At 44.7% G+C, this 19,668-nt stretch overlaps 1 protein-coding gene across 2 annotated transcripts in view; it reads right to left on the bottom strand.

Moving 5' to 3' along the window:
• Positions 1-7,142, bottom strand: part of LOC138793232 (protein argonaute-3) — an 86,273-nt gene extending 79,131 nt beyond the window's left edge. The window contains exon 1 of one of the 2 annotated variants that reach the window (XM_069971651.1): positions 6,212-7,142. In XM_069971651.1, the coding sequence (XP_069827752.1) occupies positions 6,212-6,230 (19 nt within the window). In that variant the 5' untranslated portion in view covers positions 6,231-7,142. The remainder of the gene's footprint in view (positions 1-6,211) is intronic. The other variant, XM_069971652.1, reaches the window with a different exon arrangement.
• Positions 7,143-19,668: the final 12,526 nt, after the last annotated feature.

Raw genomic sequence — 19,668 nt, 5'->3', positions numbered from 1 at the left:
TGCTCCCACAACAGCTCAATGGGGTTCAGACCTGGTGACTGCGCTGGCCACTCCATTACCTATGATAGAATACCAGCTGCTGCTTCTGCTGTAAATAGTTCTTGCACAATTTGGAGGTGTGTTTAGGGTCATTGTCCTGTTGTAGGATGAAATTGGCTCCAATCCACTGGGTATGGCATGGCGGCGCAGAGTGATAGCCTTCCTTATTCACAATCCCTTTTACCCTGTACAAATCTCCCACCTTACCAGCACCAACCCCAGACCATCACATTACCTCCACCATGCTTAACAGATGGCGTCAGGCATTCTTCCAGCATCTTTTCATTTGTTCTGCGTCTCACAAACCTTCTTTGTGATCCAAACACCTCAAACTTGGATTCATCCGTCCACAACACTTTTTTCCAGTCTTCCTCTGTCCAATGTCTGTGTTCTTTTGTCCATCTTAATCTTTTTCTTTTATTGGCCAGTCTCAGATATGGCTTTTTCTTTGCCACTCTGCACTGAAGCCCAAAATCCCGCAGCCGCCTCTTCCCTGTAGATGGTGACACTGGTGTTTTGTGGGTACTATTTAATGAAGATGCCAGTTGGGGACCTGTGAGGCGTCTGTTTCTCAAACTAGAGACTCTAATGTGCTTATCTTCTTGCTTAGTTGTGCAACGTGGCCTCCCACTTCTTTTTCTACTCTGGTTAGAGCCTGTTTGTGCTGTCCTCTGAAGGGAGTAGTACACACCGTTGTAGGAAATCTTAAATTTCTTAGCAATTTCTCGCATGGAATAGCCTTCATTTCTAAGAACAAGAATAGACTGTCGAGTTTCAAATGAAAGTTCTCTTTTTCTGGCCATTTTGAGCGTTTAATTGACCCCACAAATGTGATGCTCCAGAAACACAATCTGCTCAAAGGAAGGTCAGTTTTGTAGCTTCTGTAACGAGCTAGACTGTTTTCAGATGTGTGAACATGATTGCACAAGGGTTTTCTAATCATCAATTAGCCTTCTGAGCCAATGAGCAAACACATTGTACCATTAGAACACTGGAGTGATAGTTTCTGGAAATGGGCTTCTATACACCTATGTAGATATTGCACCAAAAACCAGACATTTGCAGCTAGAATAGTCATTTACCACATTAGCAATGTATAGAGTGTATTTGTTTAAAGTTAGGATTAGTTTAAAGTTATCTTCATTGAAAAGTACAGTGCTTTTCCTTCAAAAAAAAGGACATTTCAATGTGACCCCAAACTTTTGAACGGTAGTAATATATACATACATATATATATATATATATATATATATATATATATATATATATATATATATATACACACACACACATATACTTACCTCTCCACGCTGCCCCAGTGTCCCGATGTGGCCTCTCCAGTGTCCCCAACTGCGGCTCTGCTTCCTCCAAGACAAACTTTTCTCAGGAGTGACAGCCCGCTCAGTCGATCATTGGCTGAGATAGGACAGCCACATGGCCAGTGATAGGCTGAGCAGGCTTTCATGCCTAGAACGAGTTCATCTTGGAAGTAGTGGAGCTGCAGTAAGCGGCGGACACCGGAGAGGCCACGTCAGGACACAGGGAGAGAGAGACGAGGTAAGCATAACATGTTTATTATGTTTACCAAGAGTGCCGCAATATATAAAAACTTTTTAAAAAACATGTTTTATTGGCGTTCTTTAATAGTAACAACAAACATACAGATAGCGTATATGTTGTACAATTTTTCCCATTCACAATTTTGTATCCAGCACAGAAAGAGCATACACAAGCGTAACATATGTTTCCAGATGTATTAACTTTTTGAAAGCTGGATAATCCCTTCAAAACTGCAAGAATAGAAAAGAAAAATCTTACAGAGCCTAAAACTTATATATCCTAAATCAGAATCATGAGAAACCCTTTGAGTAATGTGGATCAAACCTGCATCACGGAAGACGTCAGCCTTATACCACATCACCAACGGTTAACAAAAAACCCCATTACCAGTTCAGTCACCCATCTTGGTCCTCCGATGACTAAGCCACATGACTCATTTTTCAGCCATTCATCAGTGAATCATATCCCATTTCTGTAAAGTTGGCTGGTGAAATTTGTGTGCAAGACGCTAGACGGAACTTTTTTTTTTTTTTTTTTTTTTACACAAAATAGCTCACAGTAAAAAAAAAAAAATAATAATAATAATAATAGTATGTTATCTGAATGGATGAGATGTCACTTGGCTGTCCTGAAAGGATTATGTAAACTGGCATAACAATATGAGCATAAACAGCCATTCTCTAACATTATCATATGAGACAAATGAAGAAGAGATTTCCAAAGACTCTCAACTTCAGACTAAAGGCCCTATTCCACGGAACGATTATCGTTCATAAACTCGCTCCAACGACCGCTCGTTAACGATCACTAGACGATTTTTTTTTAGCGAACGATAACACATAACGTGAACGATATATGTAGTGTAACGATTATTTTGCGGTCGTTACATGGTCGTTTAAAACGTTCGCCGGGGTGATCATGACCATACGACACACCTACTTTTTTTAAACCTTTTTACGAACGACTGAAAGATTTCAAATTTTACAAACCGATTAGCGAATTATCTTTCAAAGACCAACGACTTTTTTTCGACGTGCTGAAAAACTATTTTGAACGACAGTATAATGATTTCGCCTTTGTCGTTCGCTCGTTTACACCAATTCCACGAAGCAATTATCGATAACGAGCGGTCGTCGGAGCGAGTTTATGAACGATAATCGTTCCGCGGAATAGGGCCTTAAGGGTCCTATTACACGGGCCGATGGAGACCCGATAATAACTGTAAACGAGCGCCGATCACGGACCACAGTTTGAAATGAAGGGAGACACCTAGTGGCCATATGTACAACGCTGATTTAAACAAAAAAATAAATAAGGGTATAAACCCACACACCGTATAAGCAGCGTATTTACTGCTGCGATAAGCAGCAAATACGCAGCAGATTAGATCTAAATAACTGAACACAGCATCAAATCTGTACCAACAAATCTGCTGCGTATTTGCTGCGTATTTGTTGCGTATCTGCTGTGTATACGGTGTGTGGGTTTGTACCCTAAAGTGTATAATGCAAAACTGCTTGTTGACTTCTTTAAAAACAAATTGTAACAGTGCCTCTTTAAACTTTTTTTTTTTTTTTTTTTTAAACTTCTGGTGATTTAATTTACTTCACTATCTACATTATACAATAATAATAAATGTGGCAGTTCTCATTCTGGCCACTAGCTGACGCCTCCTGTTCTGAACGGATGACTTGCCTCATCATCACAGACAGCATTACAGTGAACTGTGAAACCAGCGTATAGATAACACAATATATACCACTATTCACAATAGCTGATGTTCAACGCTCAGCCTCCCCTTTCCTATAAAATTAACTTGGCATGGGTCACAAAGCGTTTCTAGTAACTTCTTCTACACAAGGTCTGCTCTCTCTCTCTCTCTCTCTGAATTCTGTTAAAGGGGAACCACGGCAAAAAAAATATTTTTGTCAAATCAACTGGTCCTAATTAGTTATATAAATCTGTAGTCTTCCACTACTTATAAAGTGACTGTACCACCAGGCCCAGACTGAAGCACTGGAGGCGGGCCGACCCACCCTTAGTGGGAGGAAACCCTAGCCCCTCTATAATAGGGTTCCATTGATTCTAATGGAGTCATGTCATGGAGGGGCTGGGGTTTCTTCCCACTGGGGGTGGGTCGGCCGCCTCCAGTGCTTCAGCCTGGGCCTGCTGGTACAGTCACTATAAGTTGCTGTATGTCCTGCAGGAAGTGTTGTATTTCTTCCAGTCTGACACTGTGCTCTCTGCATGACAGGAATTGTCCAGAACAAGCTTTATATGGGGATTTGCTACAGTTCCTGTCACAGACAGAGGTGACAGCAGAGAGCACAATGTCAGACTGGAAAGAATACACCATTTTCTGCAGGACATACAGCAGCTGATACGTACTGGAAGACTTACAAATCTAAATAACTTATTAGGACCAGTTGATTTGACAAAAATACTTTTTTTGATGTAGTTCCCCTTTAACAGAATTCAGAGAGATTCTTTATAGCAAAATCCATGAACAGAGGTACAATAGTCTGGAGCAGACCTTGTATAGGAGAAGTTACTAGAAACGCTTTGTGACCCATGCCAAGTTAATTTCATAGTACTGGAAGACTGGATTTTTTAAAATAAAAGTAAATTACAAATCTATATAACTTATTGGGATCAGATGATTTGAAAAAAAAAAATTTTTTTAACAGACTTACAGTGTCACTGTTTAAATTTTTTCTGCAGAAATCATTAGTACTGGCGATTTTAAGAAACTTTGTAATTGGGTTGATTAGCCGTAAAATGCATTTTTATCGTGAGAAAGCAGTTTGAAGCTCTCCCCCCTGTCTTCATGGTTTTCTATGGAGAGGGGAGGGGTGGAGGGAGATGAGGCACCAAAACAGGACAACAAAGAGTTAATTTACAGCTAAATCACCGGGCTATTTCCTCTGAAGTCAGCACTGACCTCTCTGACCTCTGAATACTGGCTTTCATACATCTTCCACTGTGTAATCCTTTGTTCTCTGCTGGCGACTAATCTCCCTCCTCCCCCTCCCCTCTCCATAGGTTACACAGTGCTCGACTGATTAAAAAGAGTTGAGATTTTCTGATAATGAGCAGTGAATGAGAGAGAGGAGGAGGGGGGGGGGGGGGCTGGGGAAAGGCTTTTTGAATGCAGATAATGGCATATTTGCCTAATAAATCCAATAACAAAGTTTCTTGCAATCACCTGTACTAATGAATTCTGCAAAAAAACCAAACAAACACGACAGTGACACTTTAAAGAACAGCTGAGGCACCATGGCTGCCCCATATAGTAAGGTACTAAAAGTGACATTATGTGTCTCAAATTAGTTTTAAAAAAAATACCCCGTCAGAAACGCACCTATAGGATACTATTTAACAAACTCCAAAACAAAAATATTCAGTGAAAACCAGTATATGGGTCAGGACTGTACAGTGACTTTAGCTAAGTAATGGTCCATGATGAATGCAGTGTGACAGTGTTTAACTCCCTGGTTCCTGGAACGGCTCCTAAAGTCAACTATGAGTTTATAATATAAAACTTTATTACAACAAATGTATCCTTTTAAATTCCCCATCATCCTCATAGCAGGATCCCTCTTTATAACGGAAACTTCACAGCAATATCTCTTGCTGATGGACCCAACAGGGGGGAGGAATAAGTGTAGGATGACCTCCATTCCCTGCTACTGTTCACCTGCACAGGGCATACTGGGACAGCCTATGCCACACATATGGAAAATTTACACCACCCTTGTAGCTGATGACTTCCCTTGGATACATTCTTCAAGGTACAACCCTAGTTCTGTATGAATAGACGGGGTTATACCACCCGGAGGACACGAGCAACTAAGCTAGGTAGAGCTGCAGTAATAGGATGTGAACAGAAAGGCTCTGTGCAGCCATACTTGACAAATGACAGCTGAAAACTGGTTAACTCCTGACTATAACACATGATAGACACTCCCCATGTCCCAATCCTTTCCTTACATTAAAGGTCACAAAGCCGTTCCCCTACCTAGACCTCACCTAATGCTGAATCCAAAGTACTCAGCGACTTGTGCGCGACCACTTTATTGCCCGCAGCATCCAATCAGAAGCCACGTTTCAATTTCCAGCAAAGTTTAGAAAACAATTGAATTCTGATTGGTCGGTTCACGAAGCATCACAACTAGAGATGAGCGAACCTGGAGCATGCTCGAGTCCATCCGAACTTTCGGCATTTGATTAGCGGGGGCTGCTGAAGTTGGATAAAGCCCTAAGGCTATGTGGAAAACATGGATATAGTCATTGGCTGTATCCATGTTTCCCAGACAACCTTAGAGCTTTATCCAAGTTCTGCAGCCCCAGCTAATCAAATGCCGATCGTTCGGGTTCGGATCGACTCGAACCCGGTTCGCTCATCTCTAATCACAACCATTAGGTAAACGCCAATACTTACAAGTGCGGCGGTAACCATGGTAGGGTAGGTGTGCCCTTTAGGAGGACCAGTGTGACACACTCAATGACCGACAGAGCGCTTCTCAGCCGGAGGTCGGCCATACCCGTCTCGAACTCTAACACGGCTCCCGAGGAGTTTTAACGAACCCTGACGCCCTTTTTTTTGTTTTACCTGCGGTTCCGATTTCCATTCATGGAGGTCAGTGTCTGGCTGTCCTGAATTTGAGGATCCCAATGTGGGTTGGCGTAAAAAAAAAGGGACGTCAGATCCCGAATCCACTGCACTTGTTGCTGGTTTCTTGCTCTGCGGATAACAGCCGGGCACTACTGCCCCATGTAAGAGATCTCTGCACCCCAAGTCTTGGAATGGCACTCCTACTCCCACAGACAGGCACTGGGGGGGCAACTACTTGCTGATTGGCTGCAGAGTGAATCCTGGTTAGTGTTCTCTCCTTTGATTGGCTGGAGAGTGGTCACCTCCACCTGTAGTTGTGAGGTGCAGGGAGCAGTAGTTGGCTGCAGAGAGGGTGTGGCGAGCAGCAGGTCTGGCAGCTGACTGGCCGTTGCCTTGGAGATGGCTGAGTCACCTCTTGGTCCTCATCTCTGTCACAGCTGGTCAGTGTGTGTGTAGCGCTGGCTCCTGATTGGCTGTCCTGTCCGCACGCCCCCGGCTCCTCGCTCCCGCACTCTCTCTCCCTATTGGTGGCTCGCTTTACCTGTCCTCTACTCCGAAGAAGAAGCAGGGGCGCTGGAGAGGCGAGTCACGGTGAGAGGCGAGCGCTGATTGGCTGGCATCCCCCACCACCACCTGAGCGGAGTGAGGAAAGCTCGCCTGTGATTGGTCGTCAGGGGCTGTCGGTGTTCCGCTAATGCGCCCAAGTGATTGGCTACAGGCCAGCTCAACTTCCACGTCAGCCCCTGTTCTGTAGTGCCCTGTCGGTGATGGAGCAGTGGCCGCCGGCAGCGCCTGGTCCTCCAGCTTCCCTCACTAATGAGGAGGAGTTAGACGGCTCTATCCCCCCTCCCCTAGAGGCCGGACATAACGTCAACAAGCGCTTCACTGCCAGGAAGACTGTGAGAGCGGTAATACAGCGCACCGCACACGTCACCTCCGGCAGCACAACGTTCTCTACGTCACGGCCAGGCGTGTTCTGGAATACACGGAAGGAACGAAGGCGGGGGCGCGCGCGCGCGCTGCTGGCCACCTACGCCGCGCGTGCACTGCCAAGAGCGCGCGCCTGCGCACAAGGCTTCGCGCATGCGCCTTCTGCTGCCTGAGAGTTTGAAGGTTTTTTGTGTTTGTTTGTTTGTTTGTTTATTGCCAGTGACTGGATGTAATCTTTATGAAGCTTTATACGCAGCATACACTAATTATATATAAAGTTATCATGTACGGAGCAGTAAACCTTGTTGATACACTTGCAGTTAGTTTAAAGGAGCTCTCCAGAGAAAAATATATTTATTTTTTTTGTTATACACCTTTTTGTGCACAGAAAATAAAGTCCCATACTCACCTGTCCTGCTCCTCCACTGATGCCAAATCTTTTGGTCCCTGCCTAAAGCAGCTATTACACAGGGTGATGCAGAGGAGTAAGGGTATGTGCACACTGAGAAATTTCTACGGAAACTCTGTCACGGAATTCTCAGCTAGCGCCCGCTCGCGATATGCGGCGGGCGCGCGCGTCTCCACCCAAGTCATAGACTCCATTCTATGCACGGGCAGATTCTTTGGACGGAGGGCGGAATCCGTCCGTGCATAGAATGAAGTCTATGACTCGGGCGGAGACGAGCTGAGAATTCCGCGACGGACTTTCCGTCAAAATTACTCAGTGTGTGTATACCCTAAACGAGCGCTGTCGGCGTCCTCCACTCACTGCCACTGCTATTACACACGTCGGCAGGAAGTGGGTAAGAGCCAGAGGAGGCGAGAGGGCTGCCCGGGTGATCGTCCTGGCAGCCCATAAAAAATAGCAGCGGTCTGCTGACCGCAACAGATCGTTGCTATCTTATGGTCCGTTTACACAAAGCGATAATTCGCCCAGTCAATCGTTTAACGATTTTGAAGCAACAATTTCTTTTTTATAACGATCAGCGTTTAGACTAATAAATTGTTAGAAAAAACGTTATTGCGATCGCTTAAAGAGGATGTACCACCAGGTACATCCTCTTTAACCTGAAGCCACGGATCCAACAGCGCCGGCACGGGGAAGCCGGTGCCGCAGTCTGTTTTCCGGATCGATGCTTCGGAACCGGCCAGTGCTCAAGCACTGGAGGCAGGGATTCATTCATTCATTCTAAGGGAGCCACGTCATACAGGGGAGGGAATTCCCTCCCACTAGGGGCGGCCCGGACTACCTCCAGTGCTTGAGCACCGGCCGGTTCCATTGCACAGAACGGCGCAGTGCACGGGAACCGGGCCCCGGTCCGGAAAACGGACCGCGGCACCGGCTTCCCCATGTCGGCGCCATTCGATCCGTGGCTTCAGGTTGAAGAGGATGTGCCTGGTGGTACATCCTCTTTAAGCCCATCTCACACATAGGGTGAATCTTGGAAAGACTGTTTACACGAAGAGATCTGCAAATTTTTAGAAAATTCCATTTAAGCTTGTAGGTGACCATCATCTGCAGCACATTACAGGTCACAGTTTCTAACAATCCCTAACATAATTGTTTGAATCTAGAGATGAGCGAATCTCAAACAGGGTTTGTTACTCCAAACATAAGTATTTGGCATTCGATTAAGGCGACATGTACCCGGCTGTGATATAAGATCCGCAAGTTGACTGTATACCATGCAAAAGGACGCTGGTGGACCTCAGGGAGATCAACCAAAACACCGCAGAGACACCATCACGTGTCTCAACATCAGTGTATTCTAGAACATTGCCCCCTGGGAAATCGAATATGCAAAAGAACACTGCAGAGACACCATCACATGTCTCGACGTCAGTGAACTAGCCAGACCTTCCTCCGGGAAGGAACAACCAAGCCAAAGCATTCTCCAGTCAAGGAAACCACCTCAGCAAGGTATCCATCCACAGACAGCTGTTTTGGGGTTTTTGCCCCTCATCAGTGTGGAGTAGGTTTCTGGCTAGTGGGAGCAATGACTAGTAAGTGCATGCAAAAGGACGCTGGTTGACCTCAGGGAGATCAACCAAAACACCGCAGTCCCTGAGGTCAACCTGCATGCACTTACTAGTCATTGCTCCAACTAGCCAGAAACCTACTCCACACTGATGAGGAGCAAAACCCCGAAACAGCTGTCTGTGGATGGATACCTTGCTGAGGTGGTTTCCTTGACTGGAGAACGCTTTGGCTTGGTTGTTCCTTCCCGGAGGGAAGGTCTGGCTAGTTCATTGGCGTCGAGACATGTGATGGTGTCTCTGCAGTGTTCTTTTGCATATTTGATTTCCCAGGGGGCAATGTTCTAGAATACACTAACGTTGAGACACGTGATGGTGTTTCTGCTGTGTTTTGGTTGATCTCCCTGAGGTCAACAAGCGTCCTTTTGCATGCACTTACTAGTCATTGCTCCCACTAGCCAGAAACCTACTCCACACTGATGAGGGGCAAAAACCCTGAAACAGCTGTCTGTGGATGGATACCTTGCTGAGATGGTTTCCTTGACTAGAGAACGCTTTGGCTTGGTTGTTCCTTCCCGGAGGGAAGGTCTGGCTATTTCACTGACGTCGAGACATGTGATGGTGTCTCTGCAGTGTTCTTTTGCATGACTGTATACCATGGACCTCTTATAGAACTTGACCTCTTATGGAACTCTCAGGATCATAATTTATTATACTGGGATATCGGAAACAGTTAAAGGAGAAGTCCAGTGAAAATTTTTATTAAAGTATTGTACTGTCTACCAAAAGTTATACAAATCACCAATATACACTTATTATGGGAAATGCTTATAAAGTGTTTTTTCCCTGCACTTCCTACTTCCCCCTGCCATCATCCTCTCCAGCACCCACAGCCCGCACAGCTCTGGGAGTCAGGTCGTGACATCACCATTTTATCCAGGAAGTGAAGCCTTGATGCAGTAGTAAGTGCAGGGAAAAAACACTTTATAAGCATTTCCTGTAATAAGTGTATATTGGTAATTTGTATAACTTTTGGAAGGCAGTACAATACTTTAATAAAAACTTTTGCCAGACATCTCCTTTAAAGCTCCATGCTCCTGGATTGGCACAGCCATCTTAGTTTAGCAGCATTGAACTTTAGCTGTTTTAGAGCTCCAAACATCATAATAAATTATGATGCCGAGAGGTCGTAAGAGGTCAAAAGTGCAGTCCTTGGTATACAGTCAGCCTGGGGACCATATATCACAGATCTGTGCATGCCACCTTTAAAATCCCACATGAATCGGCCGGTGCCGCGGTCCTTTTTTATTTTAAGAAGCCAACCTTTTTTTGGAGAGCACTTATTTAAAATTTTACTGGGTGCATGCCTCTCAATAAATCCAACAAATCAGCTTTATAGATTTTTAGCCCATTTTCTGGTTAATCGTGGCACAAACATTTATACATTTTGTGCATGGGGAGCACACACCTCCCTGTGCGCAATGCTGTGCCCCTTCCCCTACTGTATGGCAAACAAGGCCCAAAAGAAATGAACAGTTTTTGCACACGAGGAATCCTTGTGCAAACCTTTTTATAAAAGTTTGCCCTAGGCGCAAAGCTTGATAAATGTTGCCCCTAAGTCTGTCGATGGCAGTCTTAGAAATCTACATCAGCTCTGAAACTAGTGTTGATTTTTTACCATTATTCTCAGTGGGAGGCCACCAAAATGGACATGGAACTACTTGTAGCCCCCATTGAAGAAATGTACAAGCATGACCTGGAGGTCCAAAAGTGCTGTTACAAGACGCCATATTCAATTTAATTTCTGAGCATAGGATATACACCCAATTGGGTAAAATTCAGAACTGTAATATTATTGTTTTATGATGCCATTATACAGTATCATGGTTGGGTTAGGCTCTAGTACAAAAAGTTTGGAAAGCCCTGTCCTAAATATTAGTCTCCGCCCAGCAGACGTAAAAAAAAAAAAAAAAAAGCAATAGATAAACAATATGGCAGAACCCCATAAAACAATTGGAGGCTAATGCTACGTTTACACGGAACGATTATCGGACGAATTTTCGCGATAACGATCAAATTCGAACGATAATCGTACTTGTAAACGCGGCGAACGATCGATAAATCGTTCATTTTGATCTTTTAACATGTTCTTAAATCGTCGTTCGCAAAAAATTTGCCGATCGTTCCGTGTAAACAGTCGTTCACTGATTTTACCTATGTGTGAGATAGGCTTAAGCGATCGCAAAACGAATTTTCTGTACGATATATCGTTCCATCTAAACGCTGATCGTTGTAAAAAAAAAATTGTTACTTCGAAATCTTTAATCGTACGATCGGGCCAATAATCGCCTCGTGTAAACTTAGTATAAGGGTCCATTTACACAGAAAGATTATCTGCCAAAGATTTGAAGCCAAAGCCAGGAATGGATTTGAAAAGAGGAAAAATCTCAGGCTTTCCTTTATGACCTGAGTGCTGTTTATAGTCTGTTTCTGGCTTTGGCTTCATATCTTTGGCAGATAATCTGTCAGATAATCTTTCTGTGTAAATGGACCCTTAGATGGAGAGTTTCTTCCGGTATGTACGGAGTTGCGCTGATACCCTTAGCACCATAATGAATTTATCCATTATGATCATTATTTGCGGCCTTCAATATTACAAGACGGCCGCCTTTTCTCACTATGGACCCGTAGTGGGAACATAGTGCATCATTTAATTGGAGTAAATAATCATTTAATTACCATCAATCTTTCCTTCATTCCTTTACTGCACTAAAAGTCCAACATGTGTGAACATAGCCTAATGGTTAGGTCAAGTTGGCTCCAGCTGGGAAGGTTAAATTTAGATAGCTAAACCATGTCTATAGAAAGCACAGGTTTTGCTATATCAGCTTTTACTTGAAAACAACTAAGAGGATATTGCTGTGCATCACATGAACTAGTAATGCCAATAGACCTCCCAAGCGTTCATCTCACGTAACACAAAATGGAGAAGATTTATGGATGCATTTACACTAGTCTGCTTGGGGTTAGGGTGTCTCAATGTTCTTCACATCTACAAGCTGTGTGTTCAAAACCCAACTGCGGCAATTTACAGTCCATGTGTAGTTTCTGCAGCCCAATTCACAGCGGGGAAGGACAAACTGTCAAGTGTACATTGTTAATTGCTGGAAAAAGTCTTAAAGTTTTTTTTTCCTGGCAAAATGGACCAATGAGCCAGCCACATGCTGCATTTACACGAAGCGATAATTCGCCCAATCAATCGTTTAACGATTTTGAAGCAACGATTTGGTTTTTATAACGATCAGCGTTTAGACGAATAAATCGTTAGAAAAATCGTAAGAAGATTCGTAAGAAAAATCGTTATTGCGATCGTTTTTTAACATCTTTTACATAGGGTGAATCTTTGAAAGACTGTTTACACGAAGCGATCTGCGAATTTTTAGCGAACGATGAACGACAATTTGAGAACATGTTGAAAGATCAAAATGAACGATTTTTCGCTCGTCGCTTGATCGTTTGCTGTGTTTACACGGTACGATTATCGCTCAAATGCGATCGTTATTGTGAAAATTCGAACGATAATCGTTCCGTGTAAACGCAACAACAGAATAGCTCGTCAGTAACTGATCGGTGGCACCTCCGGTGATCAGCTGTTCGGCACCTTCACTACACAGTGTTTGTCTACGTTCAATGTGTAGCAGTGGCACTGGAAAAGCCTGGATTGGTAAGTATAATCTTTATTATTTTTTTACACTGTCGTCAGTTACGCATCACTTCTATCGGAAACCAATGATTTTTAAAAATGTTAAGAACACAACGATCACCTGATGATCAACTCGTAGGCTGATCGTTGTCTTTATTACACTGAACAATATCTGCCCAAATGGGCCTGTGGTTCTGCCCCACTGTGAGGCTCGAGCGATCTCTTGCTAGATGGTGAAGTGTGACTCCACTACATTAGTGGTTGGTCGGGATATAGCTCAGCCAGATGTTAGGTTGTCGTGACGCCAGTGCCGGTTGGGCACACAGATATGGTGGCATACCTGCTTTTATTTTAGGGAGGCTGGCTACACCCTGTCCCCTGTGGTCGGTGACCTGCCGGGCTATGAGAGGGTCCCTTGGGCATCTTGGTAGTCCAGAGTGGAGTTGCGGCCCACACGGACTATCAGTACCACCACCCACAGAAAAGGGAGATGAGCCAAGGAAGGGGCTATTACTGTGTAGGTGCTTAAGCAATAATCACTGAGTCCTGTTACCATAAATAAACTCTCTTTTACTGTAGAAATACTTCATACAGTGATATGCAATGGACTTCTGACTTGACAATATACTTTGAATTTGACTGACAAGACTTGTGCTGAGAGCTTGAGAGGTAGAATAGCCGTGCTGGTTTGGTTGCGTGCTGAGAAGTAGAGTGAGTACAGAAAAGTAGAGAGAATGATGTCGAGAGAGTCCCAACCCAATGTAGTACTGTGCTCTGCCGGAACTTCAGAAGTAAAATACTTGAAAGAAGAGAGAATGCTTGTGCCCGTGTTTTGACTCCTTTGGTCTTTACACCACCTACTGCCCACCAGTGTCAGGCGAGCCCCCCTCTGTGTATTCCCTCTCCCCCTATGTTGCCCCCCCAAATAGATGGCCCCTTTCCCCCCATGTTGCCCTTCTTATAGATGGCCCCCTCTCCCCCCACCCTCCCTTCTAGATGGCCTCCTCTCCCCCCTCCATATAGATGGCCTCCTCTCCCCCTCCTTATAGATGGCCCCCTCTCCCTCCACCCTCCCTTATAGATGGCCTCCTCTCCCCCCTCCATATAGATGGCCCCCTCTACCCCCTCCCTTATAGATGGCCTCCTCTCCCCCTCCTTATAGATGGCCCCCTCTACCCCCTCCCTTAAAGATGGCCTCCTCTTCCCCCTCCTTATAGATGGCCCCCTCTACCCCCTCCTTATAGATGGCCCCCTCTACCCCCTCCCTTATAGATGGCCTCCTCTCCCCCCTCCTTATAGATGGCCCCCTCTACCCCCTCCCTTATAGATGGCCTCCTCTTTCCCCTCCTTATAGATGGCCCCCTCTACCCCCTCCCTTATAGATGGCCTCCTCTCCCCCTCCTTATAGATGACCCCCCTCTACCCCCTCCCTTATAGATGGCCTCCTCTCCCCCCACCCTCCCTTATAGATGGTCCCCTTCTCCCCCCTCCCTTATAGATGGTCCCCTTCCCCCCCCTCCCCCCTCCCTTATAGATGGTCCCCTTCCTCCCCCTTCCCCCCCCTTCCCCCCCTCCCTTATAGATGGTCCCCTTCCTCCCCCTTCCCCCCCCTTCCCCCCCTCCCTTATAGATGGTCCCCTTCCCCCCCACCCTCATAGATGGCCCCCTCTTTCCCCCCACCCTTCTAGATGGTCCCCTCTTCCCCCCACCCTCATAGATGCCCCCCTCCTTCCCCCCTCCTTCATAGATGCCCCCCTCCTTCCCCCACCCTCATAGATGCCCCCTCTTTCCCCCCACCCTTATAGATGCCCCCTCTTTCCCCCCACCCTCATAGATGCCCCCCTCTTTCCCCCCACCCTCATAGATGCCCCCTCTTTCCCCCCCACCCTTATAGATGGTCCCCTCTCTCTCTCCCCCCCCCGTGTGCAGGCTGATAAAAAACAAAACTTAACTCACCTGACAACGCGCTCTCCTCCTGGTCTGTCCCCAGCTGCTGCGCGGCTGCCGGGGGTGTCGAGTCTTATCCCCGGCAGCGCGTGCATCCCAGAGCTCCCTGTGCGCCGGACCGGAAGTCAGGGCCCAAGGCGCGCAGGGAGCTCTGGGATGCGCGCGCTGCCGGGGATAAGGCGTGACACCCCTGGCAGCCGCACAGCAGCCGGGGGAAGACGGAGCCGGACTCTTGTGACCGCAACCAAAACAATGCTTGCGGTCACAAGAGTGATTGATCGGGAGGGCCCCGCGGGCCCCCCTTCGTGGCGGGCCCGGTCGCGGCCGCTACACCACTGCACTGGACTCCTCTAACAGGGGACCTGGCATAAGCCAGGGCCCAACGTGACCGCTGTACAAGAACCAGACTAAGACTCCCTAACACTTCCTCTCCCCATGTGACTACCTTCTACAGGGTATGCAATACCTGCTGTGAGTGGGTGAGAAGAGAAAGGAAAAAAGAAATGGCTAGAGAAGATGAAAGAGCTCTCATTGGTGCACACAAATCACAAACAAAAATAACCCCTTAAGTACCTTTTTAAAAAGTTGCAAATGATAAATTGGGCGCTAATCCCAGATTAGAAGAACTTTTGGGTGAATATTCAAAGCAGGCAGATTTTTTTCAAAAAGGCGAATCTAATAAATATTTTCCTGTCGAATACCGGTTCATAAATAGAACTTAGACCAAAAATGGTCAAAAAATTAATTATTCACCTAAAAATAGGCGCAAATTTTCCCCTATGTCAATTGAATGTTGTTTTTATCTACCGTAGCACAGATGTGAATTCAAATGGAATGGAAAATATAAAGGGAGGGACTTGTGCTTCTTTTCTGTTGGATCCTCTTCTGGTTTTGGCACAAAAACTGCAGAGGCAGTTTAAAAAAAAAAAGGTAATATGATCTCACTTTTGTGTGTGTATTACTGCCATGATGCCAGGGCCCCTCAGACTTCTTCTAAACAGGACCTACAGCACTATAGAACCTGCAGTGGGTACTTCATCTAAAATATTAAAGGGGTTATCCAGTGCTACAAAAACATGGCACTTTCCCCTACTGTTGTCTCCAGTTTGGGTGGGATTTTGAAACTCAGTTCCATTGAAGTAAATGGAGCTTAATTGCAAACCGCACCTGAACTGGAGACAACAGTAGGGGGAAAAGTGGCCATGTTTTTGTTGCACTGGATAACCCCTTTAAATCCAAGTATGCATTACATTTCTCAGTTTTGATCGTAGGTTATGAATCTGTTACTATATTATTATATTCATGCAACTATTCAGCAAAAGGCAGCTGTTTATCGTGAAATCATCCTTCCTGTATCTTGCCTTCATCTTCTATGCATCGTTCGGGAAGAGAAAGCTGGTAGAACGTGGGCCAATATTCCAGTCACCCACAACAGCTCGAGGGCCTCATTGCTCATTGACAAGTAAAACCAGATCACAGACAAAAAAAAAAAAAAAAAAAAAAAAAGTCCATCTCTCTACTGTGCAGCACGACCAGTGGGACATAACGTTCTTTCTGGGTAAACCACAGCTGCTTGTGGTTTGTAAAAAACATCCAGTAAAGTTCAGATGAAGGCAGGAACCTTGTAGTGGAAAACTGAAATATGACAGGACTGCAGTGTAAAATGAAACAGGATTCCCTCCTTATGTTTATGTCAAATTTAAAGTGCCTTGAAGAGGCAAAATCTATATGTTTTTTTTATTATTATTATTTATGGTGCGTTTACACAAAACGATAATTGGCCCGATCGTACGATTAACGATGTCGGAGTAACGATTTTTTTTTCATAACGATCAGCGTGTATACGGTACGATATATCGTATGGAAAATTCGTTTTGCAATTGTTTTGCGAATGCTTAAGCCTATCTTAACGACTTCAACAACTTCACACGGAACGATTTGATAACATGTTGAAAGATCAAAATAAGCGATGTTATCATTCGTCGTTTGATCGTTTGCTGCGTTTACACGTACGATTATCGTTCGAGTTTGATCGTTATCGCGCAAATTCGCACGATAATCGTTACGTGTAAACGCACCATTGGATAGCTTCACCACAAGAAAAAAATTCTTGTTAAAGCAGCAGTTCACAACATTTTTTTATTGGCCCCCCAAGGTAGGCGCTGGCGCACATCACCACCTTAGGCGATCGGTGTCCCGCGGCACCATTCGAATCCGGCGAGCGCTCACGTCATCCACTGATGTGACCCTTCTTCTGTCTCCTGTGACTGAACGCCGGAAGTCACACTTTACAATGCATTCTCTATGAAAGAGCGTGACTTCCGGCGTTCAACACAGGAGACAGAAGAGCGATCACCGCAGTGGATGACGTGAGTGCCCGCCGGATTTGAACGGCAGCATGGGATACCGATCGGTGAGTATATGCGCCAGCGCCTAGCAGGTGGGGGGGCCAATACATTTTTTTTTTGTCAACTGCTTCTTTAAAGTTTGATGGTAAATGGGGTAATTTAGCCATCTAAAAAGATTAACATTTACCCACAACTAATTTAGTAGCAGTTAGCAAAATCTTTGTACCTCCCTTTGGATTATTTCTGCACCTTGCTTTGCTCTGAACAGCTGTGCTTGTACATTAAACAGGGTTCTTAGCAATTCTGAGTATGCAGTCACAGAGATCCCCCTAGACGTCATTTCATATACCTTATGCAGAGTAACTGCTGCAGTTCTAAAACAAACAAAATGAATGTGTCGGCTGTATTTCATGTTCCAAACTGCAGACACTGTTAGATAGGAGACACATGGTACCTTTCATATCTCTGTCTGTACTTCCAGAACATAAAAAAAATGCTTTTGTTCATCTGTGCAAAGAATCCTTATGCAGGAACCTCACTTTTTGACACATCTCAGAAACACGCATTTTACCTTTTCTTCTAACTCCTTAAAACATGTATTTTTTTTCCCCAAAAAAACTGTGTTTACTTAAGTGACATTTCTTTGAGGCGGTTTTGCACTCTATTTGTGGTTTGTGTTTTTAGGTGCACACTATCCACGCGTAGAACTTGCATTGCACGCCACTGCGCGCCCCAGCTTGTAGTTGCGTCCGTCCCGAAGACTCCATTCTATGCTCAGGTAGATTCCGCCATCAGCACAAAGAATTGGCATGTCAATTCTTTGTGCTGACGGCAGAATCTGCCTTAGCGTAGAATGGAACCTATGGGACTGATAGAATTTCAACCAGAGACACTCGGCAAAATCCGCTTGCAGTTCTACGCGTGGATTCCGAAGTGTGCACATACGCTTAGGGTATATTTACATGCTTGAGCAAAAACATGCATCTTTTCTATGTTTTTTTTTTAATCATCGCTCGATTCTCGCCATCTGCACTGCTTTCTTCACATGCAAATTGACCTGCTCTATGCACTGGAGGCGGGCCCATTGCCCCCAGTACACTGATATCCCCTCCCCTTGGTTCTTAAGGAGGTGTGTTACCGAGGAAAGGGATATCGGTACACTGGGAGCGCCTGGCCATTCTCCAATGCATAGCGCAGAACTGGGCGCCAGAGCTGACAAGGTGATATTAAAAAATGATACTGGGCATGACTAGCCCTAGAGATGTTACAGATAAAATATATTACACTTCTAAAAGGTTAAAAAAAAAATTATACAATCAGATAGCAATACAGTATATGCTTTAATACAGACCTTTTTTTTTTTTTTTATAAACAATAGGCAATTTTTTACAAGTAGCAGGATTTTCTAGTTCAGCCACAGATTATTTCACCATCTGCACTGTAGCACAAAACCCCCCCAAATAATCTGATATTAAAGAAATAAAAAAAAAAGGTGTGCTGCTGCTGCCACCGCAGTCTCCTCACTTATATTCAAAATAAAGTATCTTTCAGAAGCGTTAACAAATGGCCTGTGTGCACATGACATGACCATACGTCACAACACGTGTTGGCATCGGGAGGTATAAAAGGTCTCTCACATTAAACTAAACTTGAACGACATGCTTATTGCTGTGCTGAGATCACAAACATGCGCTGTCCACTCACAACACGGACACCCTCTCCGATCAAGCACAAACCCAAAGAAGCTTCTTTTGCCTTTCATCACATTAGCTGTTTTTCTCACAGCTTTTTTTTTTTTTTTGTTCCTCACAACCAAAGTACAATACAAGAAAAAAAAAAATAAATCATCAAAACTTTAACTATAGCACCAAAATAGCATATGTGATAAAAACACACTGGGCTTCTGGAGTACACAACCCGGCCGCCACATTTGTCTCGTTTTCTTAGAGACCTACTAAGGTTAGGGTTAAACCACTGAATGAAGAAGTGATGGTTGGTTTCCTTAACTCATGGGATGTTTTTTTTACTATGTACTAAATAGTAAAAAGCATATTCCAACCTGATCCTTCGTATATGCTAATAAGAGATGTAGGGTATACAGTCTGAATAAATTCTATACAATGTGGCCCTTCAGGTGCAGTCGCCACTGAACTTCCAACGTAATTTCACATTGTCCTATAAACAGGATAAGTAAATACCAGCACCCATACTGTACATTTAAATTTGAAGAAATGGTAACTGTTCCGGTATAGTCCCACTTATGCTTTGAACCCTATGCTTCGTTCACACTTGAAAGCTTTGAAAACAGAATAACATAACTAAAGATGAGCGAACCAGTGGCTGATGTGGCCTTGGGAGTCCTGGAAAACATAGATACAGCCTATGGCCTATGGTTGTATCCATGTTTCCAGGCAGCCTAAGGGCCCTTTTACACAGGAAGAGTATCTGACAGATTATCTGCCAAAGATTTAAAGCCAAAGCCAGGACTGGATTTGAAAAGAGGAGAAATCTCAGGCTTTCATGTATGACCTGATCTCTGTTTATAGTCT

The sequence above is a fragment of the Dendropsophus ebraccatus genome, chromosome 5, assembly GCF_027789765.1.
Source record: "Dendropsophus ebraccatus isolate aDenEbr1 chromosome 5, aDenEbr1.pat, whole genome shotgun sequence".
NCBI lineage: Eukaryota > Metazoa > Chordata > Amphibia > Anura > Hylidae > Dendropsophus > Dendropsophus ebraccatus.
The sequence above is the reverse complement of the archived record's forward strand: the minus strand, read 5'-3'. Positions and strand labels throughout refer to the sequence as shown.